The sequence below is a fragment of the Silurus meridionalis genome, chromosome 28 (assembly GCF_014805685.1).
Source record: "Silurus meridionalis isolate SWU-2019-XX chromosome 28, ASM1480568v1, whole genome shotgun sequence".
NCBI classification, from domain to species: domain Eukaryota; kingdom Metazoa; phylum Chordata; class Actinopteri; order Siluriformes; family Siluridae; genus Silurus; species Silurus meridionalis.
In genome coordinates this window covers 3,933,140-3,960,091 of record NC_060911.1, presented here as the reverse complement: position 1 = coordinate 3,960,091, position 26,952 = coordinate 3,933,140, and the positions used below count along the sequence as shown (strand labels likewise).

Sequence of the window (26,952 nt, the reverse complement as noted above, 5' to 3'; positions counted from 1 at the left end):
ATTTAACAGCCTAATTTACATGATAATTAGATTGATCACAAGTTAGCCAGGTTAAATGTGTGCTGTAACAATACTTGACACTTGGCTTAAAATAATTTGCTGCAATTATGTAGAAATAATCAGTGCTTGCAACAATTTACAATAAATATTTTATGCAACAGATAATTATTCAGGTGTTGAATTCTAGCACTGTTTTTTTGCTATCAAAAAAGTTCCCATGTGTATGTGTGTGGGTGTTTGTGAAAGAGAATGAGACCCTGTGTGGAGGTCCAGTGATTCTAAGTTGATTAGCTGCTCCAGGGCCAAAGGGGTGGAGCTTTCAGGATAAAATAACCACTAAGTCCTCACAACCACGTGTTCAGTGACCAGTATAATAGCATTAATGTTATTAACTAGCCATGGACTGGCTCTACTAACTAAGGCCTCCCGGACTTTCTGGATTTGTATTATGCTTTGTACTGGATTTCAAAGCTACCTGATATTTATGTTGGGGATTGTGAAGCAACCATGCGGCTTTTGTAGACTGCTTATTTTGGAGGACTAAATAAGAAGTATATCAGGATCTCCACTACCATTACAATGCCTGTGCATCAGATATCAGTCAGGCCTGTTAGTAGGGATTCCATGTTGGATGAACAATGCAGCACTGGAACCAGAATTAAGAGTCAAGAAAATGAGGTAAGAACATGTGCACATGTGACCTTCTTATAAATACTGTATGTACTGATTATATATATATATATATATATATATATATATATATATATATATATATATATACACACACACACACACACACACACACACACACACACACACACAAACACAAGTAGTCCTCTGCTTACGATGGAGATACATTACGACGACCCAATCGTGAGTCAAAAATATCGTAGAGTAGAATAAGTAGAAGATGCTACTATGACTTTGACAGCTTTTCCTGCTTAATGCTGATTTATAAATTTTATTTTCTGCTCTAAACTGATGGCTTTCCTCTTCTTTTTTTTCACTACAAACAGGAGACATACTTGGGCACCTGGAAGACATGCTTTTATCACTGCAGTTTGAAACCGTTTAAAACAGAAAACAAATACACACAGACAACTTTACTCTGTCGACTGCTAGTGTGAGTGGGGCATCCCACAGGGGCAAGAGATACACTTATCTCAGCTGCACGTCCAACATATTGTACATCATACGCTGCTGCGCGAATTTTTTTTATATTTTTACAATTTTGTCGAACTGCTATCGTCATCTTAAGACCGTAACTCAGGGACCATCTGTATATATATATATATATAAAAAAAAAATATATATATATATATATATGTTATACATACTATCCTATTTCTCTTAAATATTGTTCACAAATCTGTGTTAGTGAGCACTTCTCCTTTGCTGAGAGAATCATCCACCTCACAGGTGTGACAGATCAAGATGCTGATTACACAGATGTCACAAGTTTTAAGGGGAATCATGCAGTTGGCATGCTGACTGCAGGAATGTCCACCAGAGCTGTTGCCCGTGAATTGAACGTTCATTTCTCTACCATATGCCGTCTCCAAAGGCGTTTCAGAGAATTTGGCAGTACGTCCAACCGGACTCACAACCGCAGACCGTGTGTAACCACACCAGCCCATGACCTCCACATCCATCAACTTCACCGCCAAGATTGTCTGACACCAGCCACCCGGACAGCTGCTGCAACAATCGGTTTGCATAACCAAAGAATTTCTGCTCAAACTGTCAGAAAGCGTCTCAGGGAAGCTCATCTGCATGCTCGTTGTTCTCATTGGGGTATACGACAGCGTGTTCCAGTTCCTGCCAATATCCAGCAACTTTGCACAGCCATTGAAGAGGAGTGGACTAACATTCCACAGGCCACAATCAACAACATGATCAACTCTATGCGAAGGAGATGTGTTGCACTGCGTGAGGCAAATGGTGGTCACACCAGATACTGACTGGTTTTCAGACCCCCAATACAGTAAAACTGCACATTTCTGAGTGGCCTTTTATTGGGGCCAGCCTAAGGAACACCTGTGCAATAATCATGCTGTCTAATCAGCATCTTGATATGCCTCACCTGTGAGGTGGATGGATTCTCTCAGCAAAGGAGAAGTGCTTACTAACACAGAATCAGACAGATTTGTGAACAATATTTGAGAGGAATAAGCCTTTTGTGTACATAGAAATAGTCTTAGATCTTTGAGTTCAGCTCATTAAAAATAGGGACAAAAACAACAGTGTTGCGTTTTATAATTTTTTTCCAGTGTAAATGACAGAACAATAAATACACAAAACAATTTCAAGCAAACGACAAATACAAAGGATTGGTGAAGGGCAAATGCATTATGAGAAAATTGAGGACCTTTTTCCTACACCTTAATTTTATTCGAAGCTGTGTGTTTGTATTCCTTGACAACACAAACATTCATTCATTTAAGAACAAATAAAAGTAAAATGATTTACTTAACAACGTCTTTACCAGTGTAAAAAAGTAGTCATGTTGCCCATGCACAAAAAACTGGCCGAGATCCCATTTTAGATTAACTCCGGTAATAGGATTGGTTTGTCTTAGAATTGAGGTGACAGCTCTGTGGTGACTAACATTTTTTAAACAAATCACTAGAAATCTGTGGATATTCAGTTTTTCTTTTATTTGTGGATAATTGTAGAGATGGATGTTCTGGATTCACAAAAAATGACTTTATAGTATCATTACCTTGACCTATTTAAACTCAGAGCCAATAGCTTGAAAATAAGGTGCAGGCCTGTCTCATATAGCTTGTTTATATAGGATTTTGTAAGCCATTCATTATGCCGATTACATGCAGTGTGTATGAAGGCATGTTTTTAAGGTAGGCCGCCGGTTTAGCAACATTTGAGGAAAAAGATAACCAATTTAAAATCAGAATTTGTTTTGTGGTTAAATAAGCTAACTGGTCAGGTCACAGCAGTGTGACACCAATTCCCCCCAAAAAATCACAGCGTTCAAACATGACTACTACAGACTTCACTTCCCACACTCTATAGCTCCCACACTCTATAACTACATGCACACTTCACACTAAAAACCAGGCCCTGGTTCGTTCCCAACTCAATTTCTCGGGTCTTTGTACTTCTATGGATACCAAGTCTGCTTATATCGTGTTTGCCTTTTTATCACAACCCGTTTTGTCTCTTGTTGCCTCAAGCAATGCTTAGTGACCAGCTGATGTTTTTCATTGGTTCTATGTCTTCAAATAAATGTTTTATATATCTTTGTTGTTTTAGGCACCTTGTTCACCTCAGGGGAAAGTCGCCTCAGCTTCCTGTCAGAACGAGTGCAGGTGGGTAGATCTAAAGCTATTGGGCCATAACATTAAAATCTTCATATTCCCTCTAGAATTGGATTTTTATATGTATGGGGTAAAATAGTCATCATAGCAGTTCTAATGCATTTTAACATTTAGATTTGCTTTTGGTCTGGGCATAATTGTCTGTGTGTGTGTGTGTGTGTGTGTGTGTTTGTGTTTAATACTAGTAACTTAAAAAGTCATGGCCCATATAATAACCTCACCATCTTTTCTGTAAGCTACACCCCCATTGCTAATCAGCAGGTGAAGCGTCGGTACCGGCGACAACGGAAAAGCACTGGTTGCATCAGAGAGTGTGTGGACAAGTCAGCGGTACCACACACTCATAATGGCTCGTCTTCAGAAGACGAACAGTTCCACAGGGCAGCTCGATCCTGGAGCCGTGAGAAAGCCCGGCGCAAACGACCTCCTCGCGTGCCCACATGTTCACGAGAGAATAAGACCCAGAAGCAGGACCTCAAAAGCTCTCCAAGGACATCCTTAAAGATGGAGGAACTAGACAGCAAGTCAGCCAATGATGCCAGAGAGGGTGGAAAGGGTAGCGAGGAGGACAGCCCCATCACGAAGATGTATGAGGAGCAAGGATTAGGAGACTCAGATATGGCTGTCCCAACAGCTCATAAGTACACAGAGGAGTCCAATCAGAATGGGATCCTACAGGAAGTGTGCGATGATGACGAACCAGAAGTGTGCAGGTGGGGGAAAGAAAAAATATTCAAAGAGTACATAAGGAAAGATAATTTGTTAAGGGTTTGTGTGTGTGTGTGTGTGTGTGTGTGTGTGTGTGTGTGTGTGTGTGTGTGTGTGTGTGTGTGTGTAGGATCTGCCACAGTGAAGGTGATGAGGAGTGTCCTCTCATTACGCCTTGTAGGTGCACAGGCAGTTTACGCTTTGTGCACCACGCCTGTCTGCGTCAGTGGATCAAGAGCTCAAACACACGCTGCTGTGAACTGTGTCAATACAACTTTATCATGGAGACGCACCTCAAACCCTTGCGCAAGGTTTCGTTCGCATGTACACACCACCACTCTCTTTCTCACGCAAATATACATATATCACTAATACATCACTGAAATATGCCTCAAAGTCCTGTACATCTCTAATCTCTGGAAGACATGCATACATACAAGTGCATTATGGAAATCTGTATTATCCTCATAAATTCCTGTCTCATAGTGTTGAATTCTTAATTCTGATTGGTCAGAAAATGTTAAACGTTTTCTATAAAAACAGCTACGGCAGTTATTAAGACAAATCACAGGTTTTATCAGACATACCAATGTGCTTCTGTGTTATGTTATTGTTTCTATAGTAACAACTTTCATTTGTTTGGTGGTGTGACATAAATCTGTTGATAACCTGTTGATCGGGTGAAGATTGCAGTCAGGACATAAAAACATGTTAAAAAAATCAATCCATGAGTGGTTCATTTGGACCCTCACATTCTGTTTAAACAAAAAAAAACAATTAAAGTAATTCTCTCCCTCTCTCTCTCACTCCCTCGTTCAGTGGGAGAACTTGCAGATGTCTCCAAGTGAGCGCAGGAGGATCTTCTGCTCTGTGATCTTTCACCTGGTGGCTGTGGCATGCATCGCCTGGTCCCTCTACATCTTGGTCCTCATGAACAACACAGCTGACAACACAGGATTCCAGAAGAGCAAAGAGCACGACGGTCCAATCCCTTTCTTTCTCTTTCTTTTGTTCTTTTCCTCACTCATACACACTCACTATTTATACCACAGCATATATTTTCTTTAATAGCAGCCATTTCAGTGGTGTTCGTTTTTAATTTTGGTTTGTTTTAATACACTCTCTCTCTCTCTCTCTCTCTCTCTATATATATATATACACTTTTACTTTTGTGAGATACTGTATATATTAAGGCTGCAGCTAACGATTATTACATTGATTATTTGTGTAATCGGATAAGAAGTACTTTTTCTTTATTAATACTAAATTCTCCCTTTCTAGAGCAATACTAAATATACAAGAGATACTATATATATATATATATATATATATATATATATATATATATATATATATAGTGTATCTTAGCATGTTTAGTATAACTAATATGTATATTAGTTTCTATAGCAAACACTTACATGCATGATGCTTTATATAATTTAAGGCAAAGAATAAAAATATTTTATATACAATATCCTCCAGTAGTATTTGCAGCCTTCAAACCTGAACATATCCTTTATTGTTGTGTCTTAGATTTAAATGCAAAAAATACATTATTATGTGCATTTTTCTCAAGGTATTATTTCAACACAAAAAAACATCATTGATAAAGCTTTCTGTAAGATGTTTAACACATATTGAAGAAGTCACCAGTGTAAGAGTTTAGTTTAACAGTAAATTTAGGCATCCATGCATTTTTTTCTTTTCTGTTAAGAGCATCGCCCGTGCTATTATTGATGTTTATTAGGCACATTTATCATGATGCTTCTCTTGATGTTGCAGGATTGCTGGAGTGGCTGTTCTGGACCAAGCTAGGTATTGTGGCCCTCAGCGTGGTGTCAGGCCTCATCTTCATGTACATCCAGTGCAAAGTTTACCTAAGCCTGTGGAGGCGCCTAAAGGCTTTTAACTGTGTCATATTTGTGCACAACTGTCCAGACTCGGTGTGCAACAGAGCGGAAAAAGCTCCTCCCTCTCACGCTGTTCCCACCTACCAGATCCAAACAAACGTTCCCTGTTCTGAAGCAGCAGGAGGAAGTGCAGAGGAGGCACCTGTTTGATTCTCTGTTCAGAAGGTGGTTCATTCATTGTGTGTGATATTTTAGGAAAATAAATTAATCTTGCAACAGACAATCTGAAATCAACCGAGACTTTAACATTTCAAAAAATGTTAGGATTTGAAAGACATCAAAAGCTTTTTACACACAAGGAAAATGTATGGGGTAGAACTAGGAGCCACAAAGTATTTATATTATATTAATGTATTAATATTACAGTATTAAGTACAACTTTAAGGTACTGAACATTATTATAGGAAAAGCTACTGGCTGGTGCTTCATGAACATGGAAGTTATAGAAAAGATTTTCTTAACCACAATTAAAATTTTGAATAAATAAATAAATTTTTAATACATTTTGTCCTAATTATACTTAATATTTTGGGTTAATCAAATTAACCATGTTGAATGTGTGTATAATATATATATATAAATATATAATACACACATTTTTACCTAGCAGTGCTTTTAGCCTTGCAAATAAGCTCTGTCCAGACTTTGATTTTCTGAAACGGAAGACGATTTTATCTCATTTTGGCAATGTGACTTGAATTGATGAATCTTGAATGTCACTAATAAAGGGGAGTGAAAGGCAGCAGTTCTCTGAAACAGGTCAAAGGTGAATCTCGTGAACCTTCAATTGGTGACAGACAGAGCAAAACACAGAATTACAATTTCTGAAAATGGATAAACAGCCAAGAAATGAACGAACATTAGAACAGTAAAGTAAAAGTTTAAATCCTGTCTGGTCTCTTGCAATCAATATAAATCAAATAAGCAATCAAATAAATACATTTGTGCTGCTGAAATTCATAGATGCCAAGCAGAAGAAAATAAACTTTTAATCATTGTAATCCAAACCGATGTTTATATAAAGAAATACTGAAACTGTGCACGGTCTAACAAGACTAAATATTTTGACGATCTTGTTTGTGAACAATGACAAAAAGACTTGTCATTCTAATGGTAAAGAGATGTTGATTGACAAATACTTTCAAGAGATGAACCAAGGATTTTTAGAAAAGTACAGGCTGATTTGCAAATATAAAGGATGAGTCGAGAAATTCTCAGCATATTGTGAGCAGACAAGCTAAAATACCTATATTGATCATTTCAAGTCCACAAGCCTTTTTCCATTTGGTGTAAGTTTCACCCAGGGGCCGAACATTAGCATGGAATAAACAGAGACTCAGTCCTTAAATCAAACTCAAACCCAAGTTTGGAAGTCGTGAATAGATCAGTATAATAATAAATCAGACTGTAGTGATTAAAATAAGGTTTTTTCTTTACTTAAAAACAGCATTGTCACAGAATCCCAACCATAAATATAGCAAATTCTGACCAAAAAATGTACTTCTCTCTCACACACACAGATGCTATAGTCATTCACACTGAACAAATCAATCACACTTTCATGATTCATCTTCTGAAAGCTCTTCCCCCGAATCCGCAGATACCTCGTCCTCTTCATCTTCCTCATGATCCTCTTCTTCAGCGTGTGTCCCTTCCCCTGAGCTTTGTTTGTTCTCCAGGCCTTTTGCTGAAACCTTGCGCATCTTGATGTTGGGCAGTTTCTTCAGGTCGCCGTTCCATTCTCTGTTAAATACACAGCCGAATTTGTTGTCACTACTGTCAGGCTCTCGGTTACTTACACACAGCGATGCTGTGCTTTATGCAAGCTGAATTGTTATTTTAAAAACCAGAGAATTTAATCAGATATTTTTAAGCAACAGGTTGTACAGAGGGGATCAAATAATTATTTCCCCCAGCTGATTTAGTGAGAAGCCCAGGATTGTTGCTGGTTGGTAGGGGATCAAATACCTTTTTCATACGATCTAATAGAAATTAATTTATATACAATATAAAAAAAATCTTCTGTATTTTTTTTTTTTTATATTCTGTCTCTCTGCTAAAATAAACCCACCATAAAAATTCTAGACTGTTCATTTCTTTGAAAGTGGGTAAATTTACAAAATCAGCAGGGGATCAAATAATGATTTCCCCCACTGTAAACAGCTGATCGGCTCATACTTTTTTCCTCTTTATAAATTTGAACACTATGACCAAGCCTGGTAAAATAATGACAAAACTCTTAATCCTTTCAATTTTCAATCGTGAAATTTGCATATGGATAATAGACCCATGACATGTGATCTTCTGTTAAAACAAAAATCTTAGTTTGTTTATAATTCTGCACCTCACACATTCAGGTTACTGGATTAAGTGGTCTCACCTAAAAGTCTTCAAATGTTTGCTGTTCATTATATCTGGGATTTCTGTGTAAAAGAAGAAGGAAGCAGTGCATTAATATACAGATCTTTTGGACTTTGGATAATAAAAGTGAAAGGTTACGTACCAAAGCCGTTCCCCTCATACTGGGCTCGCTCTCTTTCCATTGTCTGCTTTATGACTGTCTCTCTGGAAAAGTGCAGTCGACCCTGACGCCCTTTAATGCTGTTGGCCAGCTCGATTTGTTCTATCTCGCTGTCAAATCGATGCAGATATCTGATGAAGAGTTACACACACCAGTTTCAGGTGATGCACAGATTCTACATGAAAACCATCAAGATTGTGTGATTTTCATTCTGTCTGCAAGTGAAATCTAATAGTTTAAATGACACATTGTTTACATTTGGTGCTTTGAGTATGGAGAAGATTAGAAGAGGATGGTCAAACTAGTTTGATGCTCACAGTAAGTCTATAGTAACCACTTTTTACAAGCAGAAAAGCATCTCAAAGTGCATCGAGGCAAGTAGAAGAAAATATCAGGTTTAGATCCTGAATCTGAATCTACATTGGACAGTTCAGGTAATGACTGGAAGATGATGTGTATGTACAGATGTTTCTAAGAAAGTATGAGTGTATGTAAAACTGAATTTTCTTTCCTCCTCCTAATTTATTAGCTCTGATTGAACAGAATTTTTTTTATGAATCAGGTCTACAAGTGAAGTCGGGAAAGAGATTTGTTCTAAAGCATGACATTTCAAACAGATCTGTTCAAAGCTTTTACCTCTCAATGATTTCACAAGCATCTTGTTTGGAATATTCAGACTTTTCCGAGTCCAGTTCACTCTGGAACCACAAAAGTTTATCTCCTGTGGATAGCACAGGACAGGTAAAATGTTTGATGAGCATATTACATTTTTACACACATAAAAAAATCAATAAAACTAAACAGCTGGAAACAAAACAGCTGTTTACATGTAAAGGTGACACCATCGTTAGTGGAATACATTATAAAATGCAAACACTTACTGATTAAATTTAAACGCTGGGCCTTTTCCCCTTTGTGTCTGGAAAAAAAAAGTTAATTTATGCTAGTGAGCTTGTTTGATGTTGTACATACCTCACATCATGCACATTTATTTTACAATAATCTTACATACATATTGCAACAATTCTAAATGTTTTTCATTAGAAATCATTATATACATAAACACCTACTTGCTTAAACACTTTGGCACCGCCCAGCAACTTTAAATTTATTTGTTGTACATATATTTACATATTCATCTGCACTTGTTAATTTGCACAAAGCTGCTATTTGCACTTCTGGTAGATGTCAATATGCATTTTGTTTCTGTGCACCTGTATTATGCAATGGCGAAGTTTTATCTATCTTATCGACATTCAAATGTAATAGCAGTTTATTCAGGTGAAATTAAGAGCTGGGTGATGTGTGGATGCAATCAGAAAGTCAAAGAGGGGGCAAATAGTATTTGTAACAAGTCAATTTCCCTTATGACTTATTGACTTTCAGTACCATGATTTTGACTGCATCCAGATTTTGCTCATATAGTTCATCACGTACACCCTTTAATTGCCTGTGTGTGTGTGTGTGTGTCTCTCTCTCTCTCTCTCTCTCTCACACACACACACACACACTTTGGATATGCAATGCACTGATCATACACAACTGCGTACTTTTCTTTCCTGTCCTGTCTAAGAGCTGCTCTGGCCAGACATGCCGCTTTCCTGCTATAAGGATGGATCACTTTCTTCTCCACGGCGCTTTTCGCTTTCGATGCTTTCGGCTGTAGAAAAACAAAAAACAAAAAAACAAGGGAATATAATTGATGACCACCGACACACTCTCGCAAAAGTATTTTATTCTACACCGATATAATTTTCATGTAAACACACTCGCCATTTTCTGCTGTTATGCAGTTAACTCCTTCCACGTGTGTTGTTTTAGGGGAGAATTAACTCGGGGAGCACATACCGGTCCGTCCTTTTAATTGGTCCGAAATTTCACGGACGCACTCAACAAGATTCCGCTTTTTGAACGTAGAAATTTTGTATCCTTACTGTTGGGTTTCAGCAGTGATGGACGCAGTACACAAAGATTCACTCTGTAAAATATTACTCCAGTAATATTTCTTACTTTAAACTTTCACTTGAATAAAAATACAACATATTTGCCTTCAAATGTATCCAAAGTACTATGATTTATTATAGATATAATAATCCTATTATCATTTTTTTTAAAGATTATCATGTTACTAATGTTTCCTCCATCATTTATTCCTCTTTAAATGTTCTGCTTGATGTTGAACTGATGCTGAAATGAATGTTGGTGATGAGTAGATACACCAAGCACGAATCAAAACAAGTTCACAACAGAGCGTGCGCTCGACCCTGATTGGTGGATTACTGTGTGATTGATCAGTTAAATTTTAATTCACTTATAATTAAAAAGAAACCAGATTTTGGAATATGCATTTGAGTAACAAGTGAGATATTTGACTTTAAAATGTAGTGAAGTTAAAGTAAAATTCTCCCCAAATGGAAATACTTAAGTAGTGTACAGATACACGAAAAAAAACAAAAAACAAAACAAAACAAAAGCAACACCACTACAGGGTTTCAGAAATTAAAATCCAGAGCTTCAGCCACAATAGACACTAAGGTGGACAAGTCCAACACATATGTGTATGCGTGTATGTGATGCTACTACGATTTTCCCCTCAGCTACTGTTAGAAATTTAGGTATTATACTCGACCCCTCACTATCCTTTGATGCCCATATTCGCAGCCTCTCTAAAACGTCTTTCTTTCACCTGCAACGCATTGTCAAACTTCGACCTTTTATCTGCAGAAATGATGCAGAAATATTAGTGCATGCTCTGATTACGTCCCGTCTCGACTACTGCAATTCACTCTTCTCTGGTTTATCAGCTCACTCAATCTCACGTTTACAGTACATACAAAACTCGGCTGCCAGAATGTTAACCTCCAATAAAAAATCTGCCCACATTACCCCTATATTATTTGATCTTCACTGGCTTCCAGTCTCATCTCGCATAAAATATAAAATCATACTGCTCACTTATAAGGCACTAAATGCTCTTTCTCCCCCCTATCTTTCTGATCTTCTCTCATCCTATGTTCCTTCACGATCACTCCGGTCTTCAAATTCTGAACTTCTATGGGTTCCTAGATACCGTCTATCCTCTGCGGGTGGCAGATCCTTTTCTGTCATTGCTCCAATACTATGGAACTCCCTACCAATTGCACTCAGAACCATCACCACTTTGACTGAATTTAAATCAAGGCTTAAGACCCACCTTTTCAACCTCCACTATCAGTCAATGCATATGTGTTAGGAGTCCTTCATTTTCCTGAAATGTGGTGTATGTTTCATGTATTATGTAGTGTTCTTTCTCTTGTTCTGTATGTTTTTGTGTCTGTGTTGTCTCTGTTATTAACTCATGCAGCTGCATGTGATCCTTCGTCCTGGGCAAATGTCCGACGAATATGTTTATGTTCATGTATGTTCATTATATTTCATCTGCCTTGAAATATTGTACTCTGTAAAGCGTCCTTGAGCTTGGGAAAGGCGCTATATAAATTAAACTTATTATTATTATTATTATTATTATGTGAACACAATCAGAACAGAGAAAGTTGGATTTACAATTCAAAGAGAAGACAGAGGCCATGTAGGAAGATTGAATCCAAGATATGTGTTCACATAAGCCACAGGCTGGCATATAAACAACCTGAGTGATGAGCTGGAGGGGGTAAAAACCTTCTCATAGCTTGGCATGAGATATAGATGAAGACAATCAGACAAGGATAGGGAAAGAAATGACGGCTTGACTCCTAGACAGTGGGAAAACCAAGAACACTGATAGATGAAGATTTAACCCATGTGTTAAGCCATGCAGGGATCACATTGTGTATTTCTGACCCTTCAGCCCAATCGCCTGGAGCTACAACACAAAACCGACTTGTTTTGTGTAGCCAGAAATATTTGGATGAGATTTCTCTACTTTTAATCAGGCAAGATACTCTGATATAGCAAACTGTATAATTTTTGGACACGTGATTGTCATATACGTACATGCTTGTTGACCGCCCCATTCAAGAATTACTTCTCTGTTATTGTTAACAGTCTCCACTGTTCTGGAAAGGCTTCCTTTAGATTTTAGAGATAAGTGAGGTCAGGCACACATGTGGGTTCAGTGGTGCAGCCATTGTTCCAGTGCATCCCAAAGGTTTTTAGCCATGTAGAGATCAGGGCTCTGTGTAGGACACTTGAGTTCTACCACTCTAACTGTGCTACAACTGGTTTGGGCCTCTTCATTTTAGTAAATTATCTTAATCTACAAAGACATTCTGTCCAGTTGTGTGCTTCCAAGTTTGTGGCAACAGTTTGGGAAAGAATCATCTGCAAAACTGATGACCTGAGTACCAACTTGCTTCACTTGTTTAAATGTAGATATTAATTGCAATAAAGGAGGACATTCTAGAAAGGAGAAGTGTAATTGTTGGTACACGGCTGTAGTTCAGGAGGGAAAAACTTCAGGACACTTTTGTTTTGCAGCAGCTAGTCACTGATTATTTTCCTAGAACAGCTTGACCTGTTGTGATTTCTTCCCAATGTAAAACTGATTTTGCCCCCTTTTAATTAAAACCTCATTTAAAACAATTTCTAATAAAAAACATTTCCAGAATAAACACAACACACAAACTACAAAATATAATGTTTATTCTAATAATTACCAAAAAGATCCAACTTCCACACACTTGACTACACAGATGCTTGATGTTTATTGTATAAGTATTATCAGTATCTTGATTTTACTGCTCTGAACCGAACTTTGCGAGCAAAAAACCCAAAAGCCATCTGAGTTGAGAAATTTCCATCTCAGTTACAGGCTTTAATGACAATCCAGACTGTGAGTGTCTCGACAAAGCACTGGATTGATTCAGGCAAATGTTGCATCACAACATTAAAATACTTGACTGACACCACACACACACTATCAGAGGCACTGCTCAGTTGGGTTTCATGGGAGCAGGCAGGTTGGCTGAGGCTTGTTCTAAAAAGGCCAGCGGCCCCTGTGGTAGCTCCGTAGGCTTTTTGTGCTGGACGTTTATATCTTCCAGCACCTGCTGCCAGTGATGAATCTTGGTGAGGTGCTTCTGTATCAGCATTTCCTTTCTCTGGAGCTCGTTCCTCAACTCCGATATATCCTGCATCACATTGAACATACATACATGTAGTATTTGTTATGGCTATTTTCCCATTGATTTTCTATTTAGTTTAAACAATTGTTCATTATTTTAGAATATAAAGAAACTGTAATTGGTATTTTTACTAAACACAACCCCAAAACAGACCCTGAGCAGGAACTGTATATATGTCTCTAGGATTTCCAGTTTGCGGTTCTGAATGTAACCATCAGAAGGAAATCTATATACAGGCATTGTTGTCCACTTCTGAAATGTTGGATGGATAGCTCTGTAAAATTACTGGACAATTTTTTTTTTCTTTAAAATTAGACAGTAACAGTAACCAATGAGACAAGGTTTAGGACAATACAGAATAAAACCCACCTCTTTCTCTACTTGTTCTGGTTTCTGTACGGACAGCTGTAGCCTTTTTTGAAGAAAAAAGCATTCGGTCTGTCTGGCTACATCGAGAAATCTCTGGATGCACTGGTCAACCCCTTAATAAAACACAGAACACAAAACCAATGGAGTTTTTCAGTGAGACTCAGGTCAACAATAACATCTGACTTGTGCAGCTCCCCAACAGCACACTGATATAAAAAAGTGACATTTGATCCTTTCATATATTACACTGCTTACCATAGTGCACTTTGTAAATCAATCTGGTAAAGCAAAAGTCCAGGCTCCAAACCGTCCCAGACCTTCAAACCTGTCTGTCTTAATGTGCTTTGACTTTTCTTACTGATCGAAACTCAGGTTTTCCAAAAAAGAATTGGGCCACTTTACCTATAACCTGTTTAGAAGTAGATATCTGTAAGAGCAACTTTTATCTGTTTATCTTTTATCTCACTCGATCCTGAGAGCACGAGCATCAGGTTGCGCAGTCAGCTCTCGTGGGACACAGTGATGAATTCAATTAAAACGGTGCGAACAAACACTAAATCAAAAAGCAGAAAATAACAGCAGCAGTAAACGAGTATTTTAAAAATATTTCTATGTTTTTAAAATAATTTTATAATTTTTATGATTTTTTTTTTTTAAACAAAAATTGGCAGAACAATTTTGTATTATATTTTATATTGATTATTAAAATCATAAAATGATTAGCATTAAAATCAATACAAATGTTGATTTACACAAATTGAAACAGAAACCACCCAGCATGAGTGAATTTGTTGAAAGAGAATCCCCCATGCCCTCCAACAAGCAGCTACTATAAACTTTATAAAATGTCTAAATTTAAAACAGTTAAACTCAACATGTGCATTTTTATTTTTTAAGTACACTTTTATACATAAATACCCTGAATTACAGTTTTATTATTTTAAACCCGATTTAATACAAAGGGGAAAAATAAATAAATAAATAAAGTAATCGTCCAATTAATCAATTATCAAAATACTCGTTAGATGCAGCCCTAACAGATACAAAAACTTTACAGTCTGAAAGAACTAAATCAGATCCATCCATATATATATATTTTTTTACAGATTTGGATCCTGAGTCTAAAATGAAATATGGTCAGTACTGAACGAGGTTCTCCAACCCTCACTACCAAAAACATCTCAGCACTCGAGCGATGATGACTTCTGTAATGGAATGAAGCGCGGTGAGGGCTGTTCTCTCGCTCTGGTTCCTGTGTGAGCTCCTCTGGGAGAAATGCCCATTAGGGGAATTCCACCCTTCATGACTTTATGAAGGACCATATTCGAAAAAACTTTTATATATTATATACTTTTACGTATAAAAGCCTGTAAGGAGTGTATTTGGCACGGAAACACTGCCATGCATCCAAATCGTTTAGTTATGCTTATGATAAGAATTCAAATATTTAACATTGTCAATAAATCAGAATGCATGAAGTACCATACATATACATATACACATATACACACACACACACACACACACACACACACACACACACACACACGAGATTAGAGATTAGGAGATTAGGAGATTACCATGAGACTTGGATTAAATGCATTCACCTGTTCTGATTTCCTCTTGGTCTGTACCGTTCACATAGTCTTGGCTGACTAAAGATGCGAAACATGCCTGTAGGAGAAAAGACACAAAATTTATTTACAGTAAAAACGTCACTTGTTCATATAGACGTCAATCCCAAATGACCCAATTAGACAGGGACGATTGAGACATTTGGGTTGCGGCCTTTACCCAATAAAACATGCCGGAAAATAAAACTTCAGGATCTCAGTATTACTCAAACACACATTATTAGTATTACTACTGTTGATGAGTTTGCTTTAGTCTTGCAAAAAAGCTAACGGGCTCAAGCCTGTCCCTGTTAGCTACATGCTAACTCACTACATCACTAGACTTTACAAAAAGCAGTCTTACTTCGAATGAAGCCTCCAGATCATCGACTAAAGTGTTGCACAAAGCTCTGTTTCCCGGAGCTCCGGGACCGGGAGGAGGCGGGTGAGTGCCTGAAGGCGGTGGCGGTGGCGCCTGCTGCTGCTGCTGCTGTCCTGTAAACATTCCACCCATGGAAGACGCCATCTTGGATGTTTGTTTGTTTGTTGGTCAGCGGATTGACGATTCTTTCCGCGTTTAATGCCACCTAGCGGAGATTTAGTGTACAGCCCTCTAATGCACGTACTACAACTGCCACCTGGCGGAGATTTAGGTTACAGTCCAATAACGCATATTGTGTACTGTACTGCCACCTAGCGAAGATTTTGTGTACAGCCCTATAACGCAGATATTGTACTGCCCCCATAACTCACGACTGTGTAGCAATGCACAGTTTGAATCACATCGACAAGTTTCCTGATGACACGACCGTGGTGGGCCTAATCAGCAAGAACGACGAGTCAGCATACAGAGAGGAGGTGCAACAGTTAACAGCCTGGTGTGGAGCAAACAACCTGTCTATCGATTATCGATGGATCCTTAGTGGAGATCATCAAGAGCACCAAATTCCTTGGTGTTCATCTGGCGGACAACCTCACCTGATCACTCAACACCAGCTCATTCACCAAGAAAGCCCTGCAGCGTCTCTACTTCCTGAGAAGGCTGAGGAAAGCTCATCTCCCTCCACCCCATCCTGACCATGTTCTACAGAGGGACCATTGAGAGCATCCTGAGCAGCTGCATCACTGCCTGGTTTGGGAACTGCACCGTCTCGGATCGCAAGACCTTACAGAGGATCGTGAGGACAGCTGAGAAGATCATCAGAGTCTCTTTTTCCTCTCTATCACAGACATTTACACCACACGCTGCATCCGCAAAGCCAACAGCATAGTCGACGACCCCACACACCCGTCACACACACTCTTCACACTCCTGCCATCAGGAAAGCAGTTCCAAAGCATTCGGGCCGTCACATCCAGACTGTGCAACATTTTTTCCCCCCAAGCCATCAGAGTCCTCAACACACACAGAACTGAAATAGAACTGAAATACTAGAACACACACACACACACACACACACACACACACACACACACACACACATACTCAACTGTGTGTTACCGAACTGTACAACCTGAACTTACCACACACTCATTACTCATTTCATTCCAATCCACCATCATTTATTTATTATTATTTATACTTGACCGCATTGAACTGTTTACCTGCTGTTTTTTGCACCTCTTGACTGCTGCTACTGCTGTTTTTTTGCACTGCATTGTGTATGTTTATTTACTCCCAGTTATAGTTTTTACAGTTCTCTTCACAAAGGACTGTATAATCGAAGTATACAGTAGGTTTACTGGTCGGCGCTATCTTGGGTTATGTGTCTTGTCTTGTGTTGTCTGTCTGCACTGTCTGTCTGTACTGTTTTTCGTCTGCACTGTTTGCACTAGGTTGCACTTGATGCACTTTACGTAGCTTTGTGTTATGTTGTTTAGTGTAGCACCAGGGTTCTGGAGAAACGTTGTCTCGTTTTTACTGTGTAATGTGTACCACTGTGTATAGTAGAAATGACAATAAAAGCCACTTGACTTTACTTGACTTAGCTTGACTTGAAGTGAGACCTACCTGTGCTAACCTCACTTTCGACTTTGGTAATTTCCCCTTGTCCACAAACTGAAGGAGAGGGTTTCTAAGCACAGAACCCGACCCATTCACCCCAAGATATTGACGCTGTTAGAAAGCACCTTAAAGTACTACTGGCAGTTGGTGTCATCTGCGAGTCTAAATCTCCCTTTGCTTTACCCATAGTTTTGGTCTGTAAGAAGGATAGTACAGTGTGACTGTGACTATGACATTGACTTCTGAAAGCTCAACTCCCAGACGATTAAGGATGCATATGCCTTGCCAAACATAGACGAGGTCTTTTCCACATTAACTGGCTCGAAGTGGTTCTCTGTGCTTGATTTGAAATCTGGCTTTTACCAAACTGAGATGGAGGAAGATGATAAGTCTAAAACAGCTTGTGTTTGCCCACTCGGATTCTGGCAATTCAACAGAATGCTGCAGGGGATTACTAATGCGCTGAGTATGTTTCAAAGATTAATGGAACGGTGCATGGGAGACTTAAACAGGAAACAGGTGCTGGTCTTCATTGATGATCATAGTTTTTTCCAAGACTCTAGATCAACATAAATTGAGACTGCAGCAAGTTCTCCATCTACTTGAGTATGGGCTAAAACTGTTGCCCAAAAAATGTCGGTTCTTCCAAACGTCAGTGAGATACCCGGGCCATATAGTCTTCCAAGACAGGGTTGAGACAGATTTGGCAAAGGTTGAGGCCTTGAAGACTTGGCTGAGGCCTGCAAATTTACAGGAGTTAAGGTCTTTTTTAGGTTTTGCCGGGTAATAACGGAGGTTTAACCTGTTAGCCTTCGCCATAGCTTTTGAGACTTACAGCTGAAAATGTCCTACCTAACTTAAAATGTTAACAGTTCTTGATAAAAGTGGACAACATACATAATTTAAATATCTTTAATATGAAGACACCATTATTTAAAGTTGATATTGTTCAAAAAAGATAAGTTATAGATGATGAAGTACCTTGAATGAATGTATATTCTTTATATATAAATACATGAAATCAGTCCTGGAGCAATCCAGAAAAATACGAGGTAAAAGCTACATGTCTCATGAGTTTATATTTTAAATTGAATTAAGATATCATGAACAATGATATTTTTACAAACATTTATCTGATACTATGTCTGGATCGCGAATCCCCGCACCACCCAGCCTGAATTTTGGGACTCACAGCTGAAATGCCCTACCTTCATTTAAATGTCAACAGTTCCTGAGATAAATGTGCTACATACACAATGTAGATACCTTTGGAAAGAAGAAATTGAGCTTTACTGTCCATTATACAAAGTTGATATTGTTCAAAAAGATAATAAGTTATAGATAATGAGGTTCCTTGAATATACATTTCCTGCATTGAACAATTTATTATTTGGTATATAAATACATGAATTCAAATTCCTGTAGTTTTGAAAAGATAAGGTTCCACTGAACAACAATACCGTAGAGCACTTTTGGTAAAAAATAAATATGGCTTATAGAGTGTTAAAAAACAAATGAGACTAACCACTAAAAACAGGCAAAGACAGGTAGAATCTTATCGGTGATACAATTGAACTCTGCAGGTGTTTGTGGTGACGTTTTGCTATGCACCACCTATTATTTCCAGTCTTTTATTTTCAGCCAGTAGCAGTGTGTAAACAACATGTTCCCCATGTGGGAGAGTTCTTGCTTGAAGATTGCATGGAGCACGGATGAGAAAAATATTCTTGTGGTGATCTGCATGTGGATGGAAAATCTGAGCCTATTTTACATCTGTGAGGGGTTTGTAAGACAATACAAGCACATTATTACTGCATGATACAGTTTTATCAAATAAACATATAATGTCATTAGTGTGATCTGAGCACCTTTCATTTTTATTATGTAAATTATTTTACACAACACACCTTTAACATGTACAGAAATGATCATATTGTAGGCTGTATTCATTATGCAGAAATAAAACATGCAGCTTTGTTTTATTATTTATTTATTTTATATGCATAAAGAACCCTTCAGCATCAGGTCGAGTTCCCTTTGTTATTACCATTCATGTTCCAAGAATCCTGCCCTCCAAGCAGAAGAGCTCTAATCAGAGACACAACAATCCCATTTTAGGAAATAAAGCCATGAACATCTCTGCCCTCGTTTTCACCAAGACAAACCCGAGAGCAAAGAGAATTGGATCAAACACGTCACCACCCACGACAGCTAAAAGACCTCGATGCTGCTTCAGCTGATCCTTTAAACACAGCACACACACCACACAATCCCTCATCTCCAGTGCATTAGAAACATAATGCAATGGTCCCGATGTTCTTAATCTGAACAGTAGATATGATTGTAATTGTTAGTATTACCATTAGTATTATAACATCTGTATTCTGTACAAGTCTTGGTTTTCTGGTAGGGGGCAAGAAGGAAACTTGCAAAGCTTCTTACAATTTAAGGAAAGAGAAAGAAAGACAGACAGGGAGAGAAAGAGAGAGAGAGAGCAAAAGTCAAAGAAAAATGAAATATCTGGTAACAAATCACTTTTTCTCAAGCAGTGGATGACTCAAAATATTATTGTTTCTGATCTGTTCAATGCTCAAGGTGACCTTAAATTTTCTGGTTTTATGTCTTCGAAATGAGCCACAGTTTCGATGAGAGATTTTAATAAGGTGATCAAAAGTATCCCTGTTGGCATAAAAAATCTTATTAAAGCGCAAAGTAAGTAGCCAGATAAATAATCATTTTCCTACACTTGCAATCAATGGTGTTAAAATATCAGAAATATAGTATTTAATAACTTCATTAGAAAAATACTTTTTCAACTCCAAGGACCCTCCCTAAAGCACAATATAAATGGAGTATCTGTTACCCAAATGTTGATCAAAATATTTTGAGCACCTTCCTCACAAACTCTTTATTTAAAATAAAATTAAAACAATCTATTTTAAAATTGGTCACAGATATTACCCCTGTAACCTTCTCTTAAACAGATTCTATCAGAGTCTATTCTACATTTGTTTTGCCACTGTCCATTCAAGTCTTTTTGCTCAGAACCTACGGTTTCTATTCTTTTGTTGTAAAAAAAGTTGTACAATTTACTTAAGCTATTATTTTTCTTTTAGATTTGCACTCTAAGGTTGCTAATTTTCTATTATACTGTTTTGTTCTTCTGTCTCCTGGGTAAATTTCATATTCACAAAGCCAGAGCTATTCATTGTAAACCCAACTTCAGATTATTTTGTTCCAATATTATGTGCCTCTTTATCTCCTTTAAATACATGTCAGAACCTTAAAACTCAAAGACTTTCAAAACTTATACTATTCTTGAACCCATTATTTTAATCATTTTATGTTTTATGGTGCTTTTGTAAAGTATGCCCTCTTTTTCATCCTTTTTTAAATTGATTTATTTTTTTATCTGTTTTGTGATTGTTTACTGTTAATTTCTTGTTTGCGAAAAAAAACAAATTTTTAATTAGGAGAAAGAGGTCGGAGAAACAGAATTGGGATCGACAGAGTGATGAGAAAAGTAGGCAGGAGTACAAGGAGATACGGCAGCAGGTAAAGACGGTGTGGCGAAAGCCATGGAAAAGTCATACGAGGAGCTGTATGAGAAGTTGGACACCAAGGAAGGAGAAAAGGATTTGTAGCGATTGGCCAGACAGAGGGACCGAGCTGGGAAGGATGTGCTGCAAGTTAGAGCAATAAAGAATGGAGATGGAAATGTATTGACTAGTGAGGAGAATGTGTTGAGAAGATGAAGGGAGTATTTTGAGCAGCTGATGAACGAGGAAAATAAGAGAAAGAAGGTTGGATAGTGTGGAGATGGTGAAGCAAAGAAGTGGATAGGTTTAGTAAGGAGGAAGTGAGAGCAGCTATTAATAGGATGAAGAGAGGAAAGACAGGAGTCTCCATGGACTATGATGTTTGCGGATGATATTGTGATTTGTGGTGAGAGTAGGGAGCAGGTTGAGAAGATCCTGGAGAGGTGGAGGTACGTGCTGGAGAGAAGGGGAATGAAAGTCAGTAGGAGTAAGACAGAGTACATGTGTGTGAATGAGAGGGAGGGCAGTGGAGTGGAGTGGTTGCAGGGAGAAAAGGTGGAGAAGGTGGAGGAGTTCAGGTACCTGGGGTCAACAGTGCAAAGTAATGGAGATTGTGTTAGAGAAGTAAAGAAAAGAGTGCAGGCAGGGTGGAGTGGGTGGAGAAGAGTGATAGCAGGAGTGATTTGTGATAGAAGAGTATCTGTAAAAGTGAAAGGGAAAGTTTATAGGACTGTGGTGAGACCTGAGATGTTGTATGGTTTAGAGACAGTGGCATTGAGTAAAAGACAGGAGGTGGAGCTGGAGGTAGCAGAGCTGAAGATGTTGAGATGTTCATTGGGAGTGACGACGATGGACAGGATTAGAAATGAGTTTATTAGAGGGACAACGCATGTATTACGTTTTGGAGACAAGGTGAGGGAGGCGAGATGGTTTGGACATGTGCAGAGAAGGGACAAGGGGTATATAGAGCTCCTCTCTGCTTCAGCTATTGTCACTGAATGAGTGAGACATATTCTCAGAGCAGTCCACAAATTTGGATACATTTCTGAGAGCTTAGTTTCATATATAAATATCACCCTAAATGCATTTATTGCACAATTATATACATGCCATTGTGCACAATTTATCAAACTCTCAGAACCAAGAGCCATAACACTCCTTGGCTATTTGTAGCCATAAGATACATACAACGTCTAGATCCTTAGAATATGTTATTTAAGCTGCACTGGAGATTCCCCTTACTGAACTCAGTTCAGGACCTTTTTTAATCACAGAAAACCCTTATGGCATCACCTTTCATATCAATAAGTGCTGTTTAACTACAATCTAACTAGACTAGTTAGGCTGAAATGTTTTTATTGCTTCACACATTAGGATAAACTACATACTAAAAATTATAATGTTATGCAAAATAAATATTGTTGCTATATGCACAAAAGCACAGCAGGCAAAACAGCCTAACCTAAGTGTATAGGATATATATATGCACGTAGTATATATATTGCACGTTCTCATTTCCTCTTTTTTTATTTTGAATTGGGATCCTGAGGGTTTAGACCTTTTATTGTCATCCATGATTTTAATTTGGATTAAGCTCTCCTTACTGATTCCCTGGCCCTCCTCTATGACTGGTGAGGGAAGACATGCAGGTAGTTGGTGTGAAAGAGGCAGATGTAGAGGACAGGGGGGTATGGAGACGGATGATCCATGGCAGCAGGTAGTGCACAGGACGGTGCCTTTAAGTAACTCAACCAGCAGAGGGCGAACTTGCGGCATTAACATTATGATATTTATGTCACATTTCAATCGCCTCCTATTCAATAAAATATCTATCTACCTATTCAATAAAATACCTACCTACCTACCTACCTACCTACCTACCTACCTACTATTGTAATTCTCAAATCCTCAGAGTCTTTGCCATGAGGTGCCATGCTGAACAGCCAGTGGTCAATATGAAAGAATTGTACACAAAGCACCAAATTTTAACTGCTCTAATACAAGATTTACAAATTTGTATGGTCCTGTCAAGCAGACAAAAACATGAACATGAATAGGACTTTTGGATTTGCATGATTACATGACATACACCTGTTATCACCTAGCGTGTACTCACTTTTGTTGCCAGCTACTGTATTTTGACAATAATGTCTGTATGTCGAGTATATATATATATATATATATAAATATAAATACTTTAAAATATATCCGCTAAAATGGTTGCTGAGGGGTGTACTCACTTGTGAGATACTACACACATATATATATATATATATATATATATATATATATATATATATATATATATATATATATTAACATTGTACACACCAGCAATATTTTATTTTTGTGAGAAAAATATCTGATGTTTTATCACATAATTCAGCCTTAATATGCTTCACAAGTCCATCAGATTCCTGTTAAATTACACCTGAGCCCAAAATCGTGGCCGTTCAAACCCTAAATCACACTTCAGGCCAACCAAGCATCTGCATGTGTGTCATGCAGAAAGATTAGCTATTAGGGCCGCATGATAGAGTAGTGTAGTTGCTTTACAGAACGCTCTTCAGTTTTAGTGATTACTGTTGGTGTGGGTTTCTTCCTGGTTCTCTGATTTCCCCTTACTGTCCAAAACTTTGCCCTAACAGCTAATTTGCCTATAGGTGTGAGTAAGACTCTGAATATGTGCACAAAGATGTCCTGTGATGGACTGTTGTCCTAAACAGGATACAGTATTCTCAGTTCCCATCTAGTGCTAGCTTTAGCTCGAGAAAAATGATGATGGAGAAAGGGACATCAGTAGGATGGATCATTGCTATTATAATTCACTGTGATACATCAGAACAATCAGGCCTGTCGAAATTAAGGTGTTAATAACGCGTTAACGCAAATTAATTTTAACTGCACTAATTTTATTAACGCGCAATATTAATGCAGCGTGCATTTCTGTTTAACCATTTCAAAATATATAAATGAATAAATATAAAAGAGGTGAAATAGAACAGATAAAAATGTGCCATTAAGTTGCAATTAAGGCCTACTGCATCTATAAGCCTACTTTCAATACGAGCCAAAACTTAATTACTGTTCAAATCATATATTTCAAGACTTTTACTCAAATCATGTTGATATTGGGGAAGTTATCTTAATGTATATTTACTTTTACTCAAGTATGATTTACACCTTTGTCCATAATCTATGATTACCACCGGTTTACATAATAAAATGAATTGAAGTACGTGATTAATAAGCTTAATGATTAATAAGTGACGTAACGAATGATCCGACTTCTCCGTGTTACTCTGTTTGCTAAATGTGATCAGAAGTGTACAATAAAGGTTTATTACTTTGCAAATATGTAGATGACATTTTGTGAAAACAGAATGATTAAAAAGTAGGCTTAGCAGATGTTGGTTACATTTTTATAGACACACACACACACACACACACACACACACACACACACACACACACACACACACAGATGCACAACCATGTCTCTAGTAATTATTTAACTTGGAGTATGGTCCCATAAAGCACCTCTATTATTAAGACTGACCTTGAGTCAGTGAATCCAAGGCAGTGTCCTCAGACAGACAGGAAGTGACAGTTTCACATTGTGTGAATCCTGAAGTTCACTGACAGAAAGAGTTGCAGATATTGACCCTCAGCTGGACACGCTGCAAATTTTAATGACGGGAAATCCCTCAACTATGCATGCATAGTATACTGCTCTAATAGTTTATGACGGGAAATCTATACCCTCGCTTTCCTGACAGATTTCTGGCCAGTAACTGTCGGTACCCAGGAGAGCAGAGGATTCATAGTGTGCAGTTGCGGTAATGCGTCCTTGCTGACAAACTGGTCATGCTGGACAAGTTACTGATGTGAAAATACAATTTGGGGAAAATACATAAAAGTGCTCTTTTCTGTCAGCTTATCCTGCACTTTCGGATACAATGAAAATCCAAACTATGCCTTTTTTTTTTGTCACTATCGCAGGGATACCTTTTGTACATGTAATGCGCATCTTTTACCTGCAAAGGTGCAGGCAGTGTTCCTTTAATTAGATTCTGGTGGTGTAGATCTTCAAGCCTTCAAGTCCAATTACATACAAGAACTGTTTAGCAAAGTAAAAAATGAGGACGCACCCTTGATGTTACAGACTAGCCACATATAGTTTGCAATTTCACCTTTCATTACACACATTGACAGTAATAAAACACTCACCAGCCACTTTATTAGGAACACTGGTACACTCATTCATATAATTATCAAATCATATGACAGAAGCACAGTGCATGAAATTAGGTTGAGAGCTTTGAGTGTTTTGAAAAATGGTTTCTCACAAATGGGAGTTTTAGAGATAGAAAGGCGCACAGAATGGTGTGAAAAACAAAAAACAGTTAAGTGGGTAGCAGTTCTGTGGCTGTTTATAGTATAGGTCAGAGGAGAAGGCTCATACTGAATCGAGCTTACAAGACCACACCAGGTTCTACTCGTATCAGCCAGGAACAGGTCTCTGAGGTATGAAAAGAGAAGGTTTTTAGCAAAACTGTACTTTAAAGACAAGAAACAGCTTTAACAAAATAGTTGGGTTTATGCATGTACTATGATAGTGATAGACTCATTTGAATGTTGACCTATAGCCTGGATTTATCCTATGTACACAGTGACAAGCAGATAGCAGCAGATGCAGGATTTCAGCGCTCTGCTATCTGATTAACCACCAAAGTGATTTGGAAATGATACCAGTTGTCCCATGTCCTATGGTCCTCTTTTCCACAGTGGAAAGTGTAGCTAACAAATTGTGCATTTCAACAGTCAATTGTAGATCGACGCCTTTCAAGGTCTACGCTAAGAGTGTAGATGATAGGTAGGTGTTTTGTACTTTGATATGAACGTTGATTTATTCCTGTTTCCTTTGCTCTCACACTCTCACACCCTGTTTTCATGACTTACACATTCCCTCACACTACATCACAGTCTATCCTGCATCACTGGATACAGTACATGTACCAAATGTTGATATTTACTAGGGACAGTAAGGTTCACCAGACATAAAAGTAAACAATGTGTTTATTTTATTATTATTAATTCAATGCAACAGGTATTACATCATCATATTAACATTAGCTGCCAGAGGGAAAAAAAGGAAAATGAAAGAGAACGGAACAGTTAATGATGGGATGCATCTTTCAGCACCAAGACATGTCACATAGAATATAGATTAACATGGCAGAGGTAGAGCTGTATCTTCCTGGAGACAGAACAGGAAAATAAATTATGGTTTTATTTAATCTAAGTTCCTTTTTCTTTTTCTTTTTTTTTGCACTACAAAGGCTTTGTTTTGCTTGTCAGGTATTAAAAGTCAGAAGGCACTTAAGTAATTACATGATTTGCTGTCTGTCTGAACCAAAGAAATAAATAACATATTGAATTGCATAACATCATATATTTTTAAATGCATCGTATTGTATTAAATCAAATTGTGTTGAATCAAATTGGAATTGGATTGCATTTCACTAGGGGTGAATCGGATTGCATCCATAGCTGCCTCATATGCATTGTTGGCTATGCATTGAGTAAAGAATCGCATTGGACTCATTTATGGACATGCACATCGCTAATATGAACATGAATCCATTCTTACATCTTCCTGTGCAGTGTTTACTGTGCTGCTGACAGTAAATGCATCCATTACATTCATAACAGTTGGCAAGATTCTTTTCATTGAATGCAGCACTTTTTCACTTCATATATACCTTTTTTTTAATTGTGACCCAGTAGTTCCATTTTTCCATTCATCCACAACACTTGTTTGTAAATTGACACTTACTTATCTGG

The 26,952-nt window shown here is 37.9% G+C and overlaps 3 protein-coding genes across 3 annotated transcripts; 1 reads left to right on the top strand and 2 right to left on the bottom strand.

The window, feature by feature from the left end:
- The first annotated feature begins 366 nt into the window (after positions 1-366).
- march1 (membrane-associated ring finger (C3HC4) 1) lies at positions 367-7,224 on the top strand. Its single transcript, XM_046842686.1, has 6 exons — positions 367-678; positions 3,274-3,329; positions 3,575-4,051; positions 4,177-4,357; positions 4,866-5,028; positions 5,829-7,224. Exons 1-6 carry the CDS (start codon positions 580-582, stop codon positions 6,104-6,106), a joined length of 1,254 nt encoding a protein of 417 aa, XP_046698642.1. The 5' UTR covers positions 367-579; the 3' UTR covers positions 6,107-7,224.
- A 146-nt stretch (positions 7,225-7,370) lies between these two features.
- Positions 7,371-10,391, bottom strand: tma16 (translation machinery associated 16 homolog). Its single transcript, XM_046842689.1, has 7 exons — positions 10,251-10,391; positions 10,028-10,137; positions 9,359-9,396; positions 9,114-9,198; positions 8,460-8,608; positions 8,337-8,379; positions 7,371-7,699 (listed from the first exon to the last, which is right to left on the bottom strand). The coding sequence occupies exons 1-7, from the start codon at positions 10,251-10,253 to the stop codon at positions 7,516-7,518; spliced, it is 612 nt and encodes a 203-aa protein (XP_046698645.1). The 5' UTR covers positions 10,254-10,391; the 3' UTR covers positions 7,371-7,515.
- Positions 10,392-13,080: 2,689 nt separating this feature from the next.
- On the bottom strand, positions 13,081-16,130 carry med28 (mediator complex subunit 28). Its single transcript, XM_046843108.1, has 4 exons — positions 15,926-16,130; positions 15,556-15,622; positions 13,949-14,061; positions 13,081-13,585 (listed from the first exon to the last, which is right to left on the bottom strand). Exons 1-4 carry the CDS (start codon positions 16,085-16,087, stop codon positions 13,388-13,390), a joined length of 540 nt encoding a protein of 179 aa, XP_046699064.1. The 5' UTR covers positions 16,088-16,130; the 3' UTR covers positions 13,081-13,387.
- Positions 16,131-26,952: the final 10,822 nt, after the last annotated feature.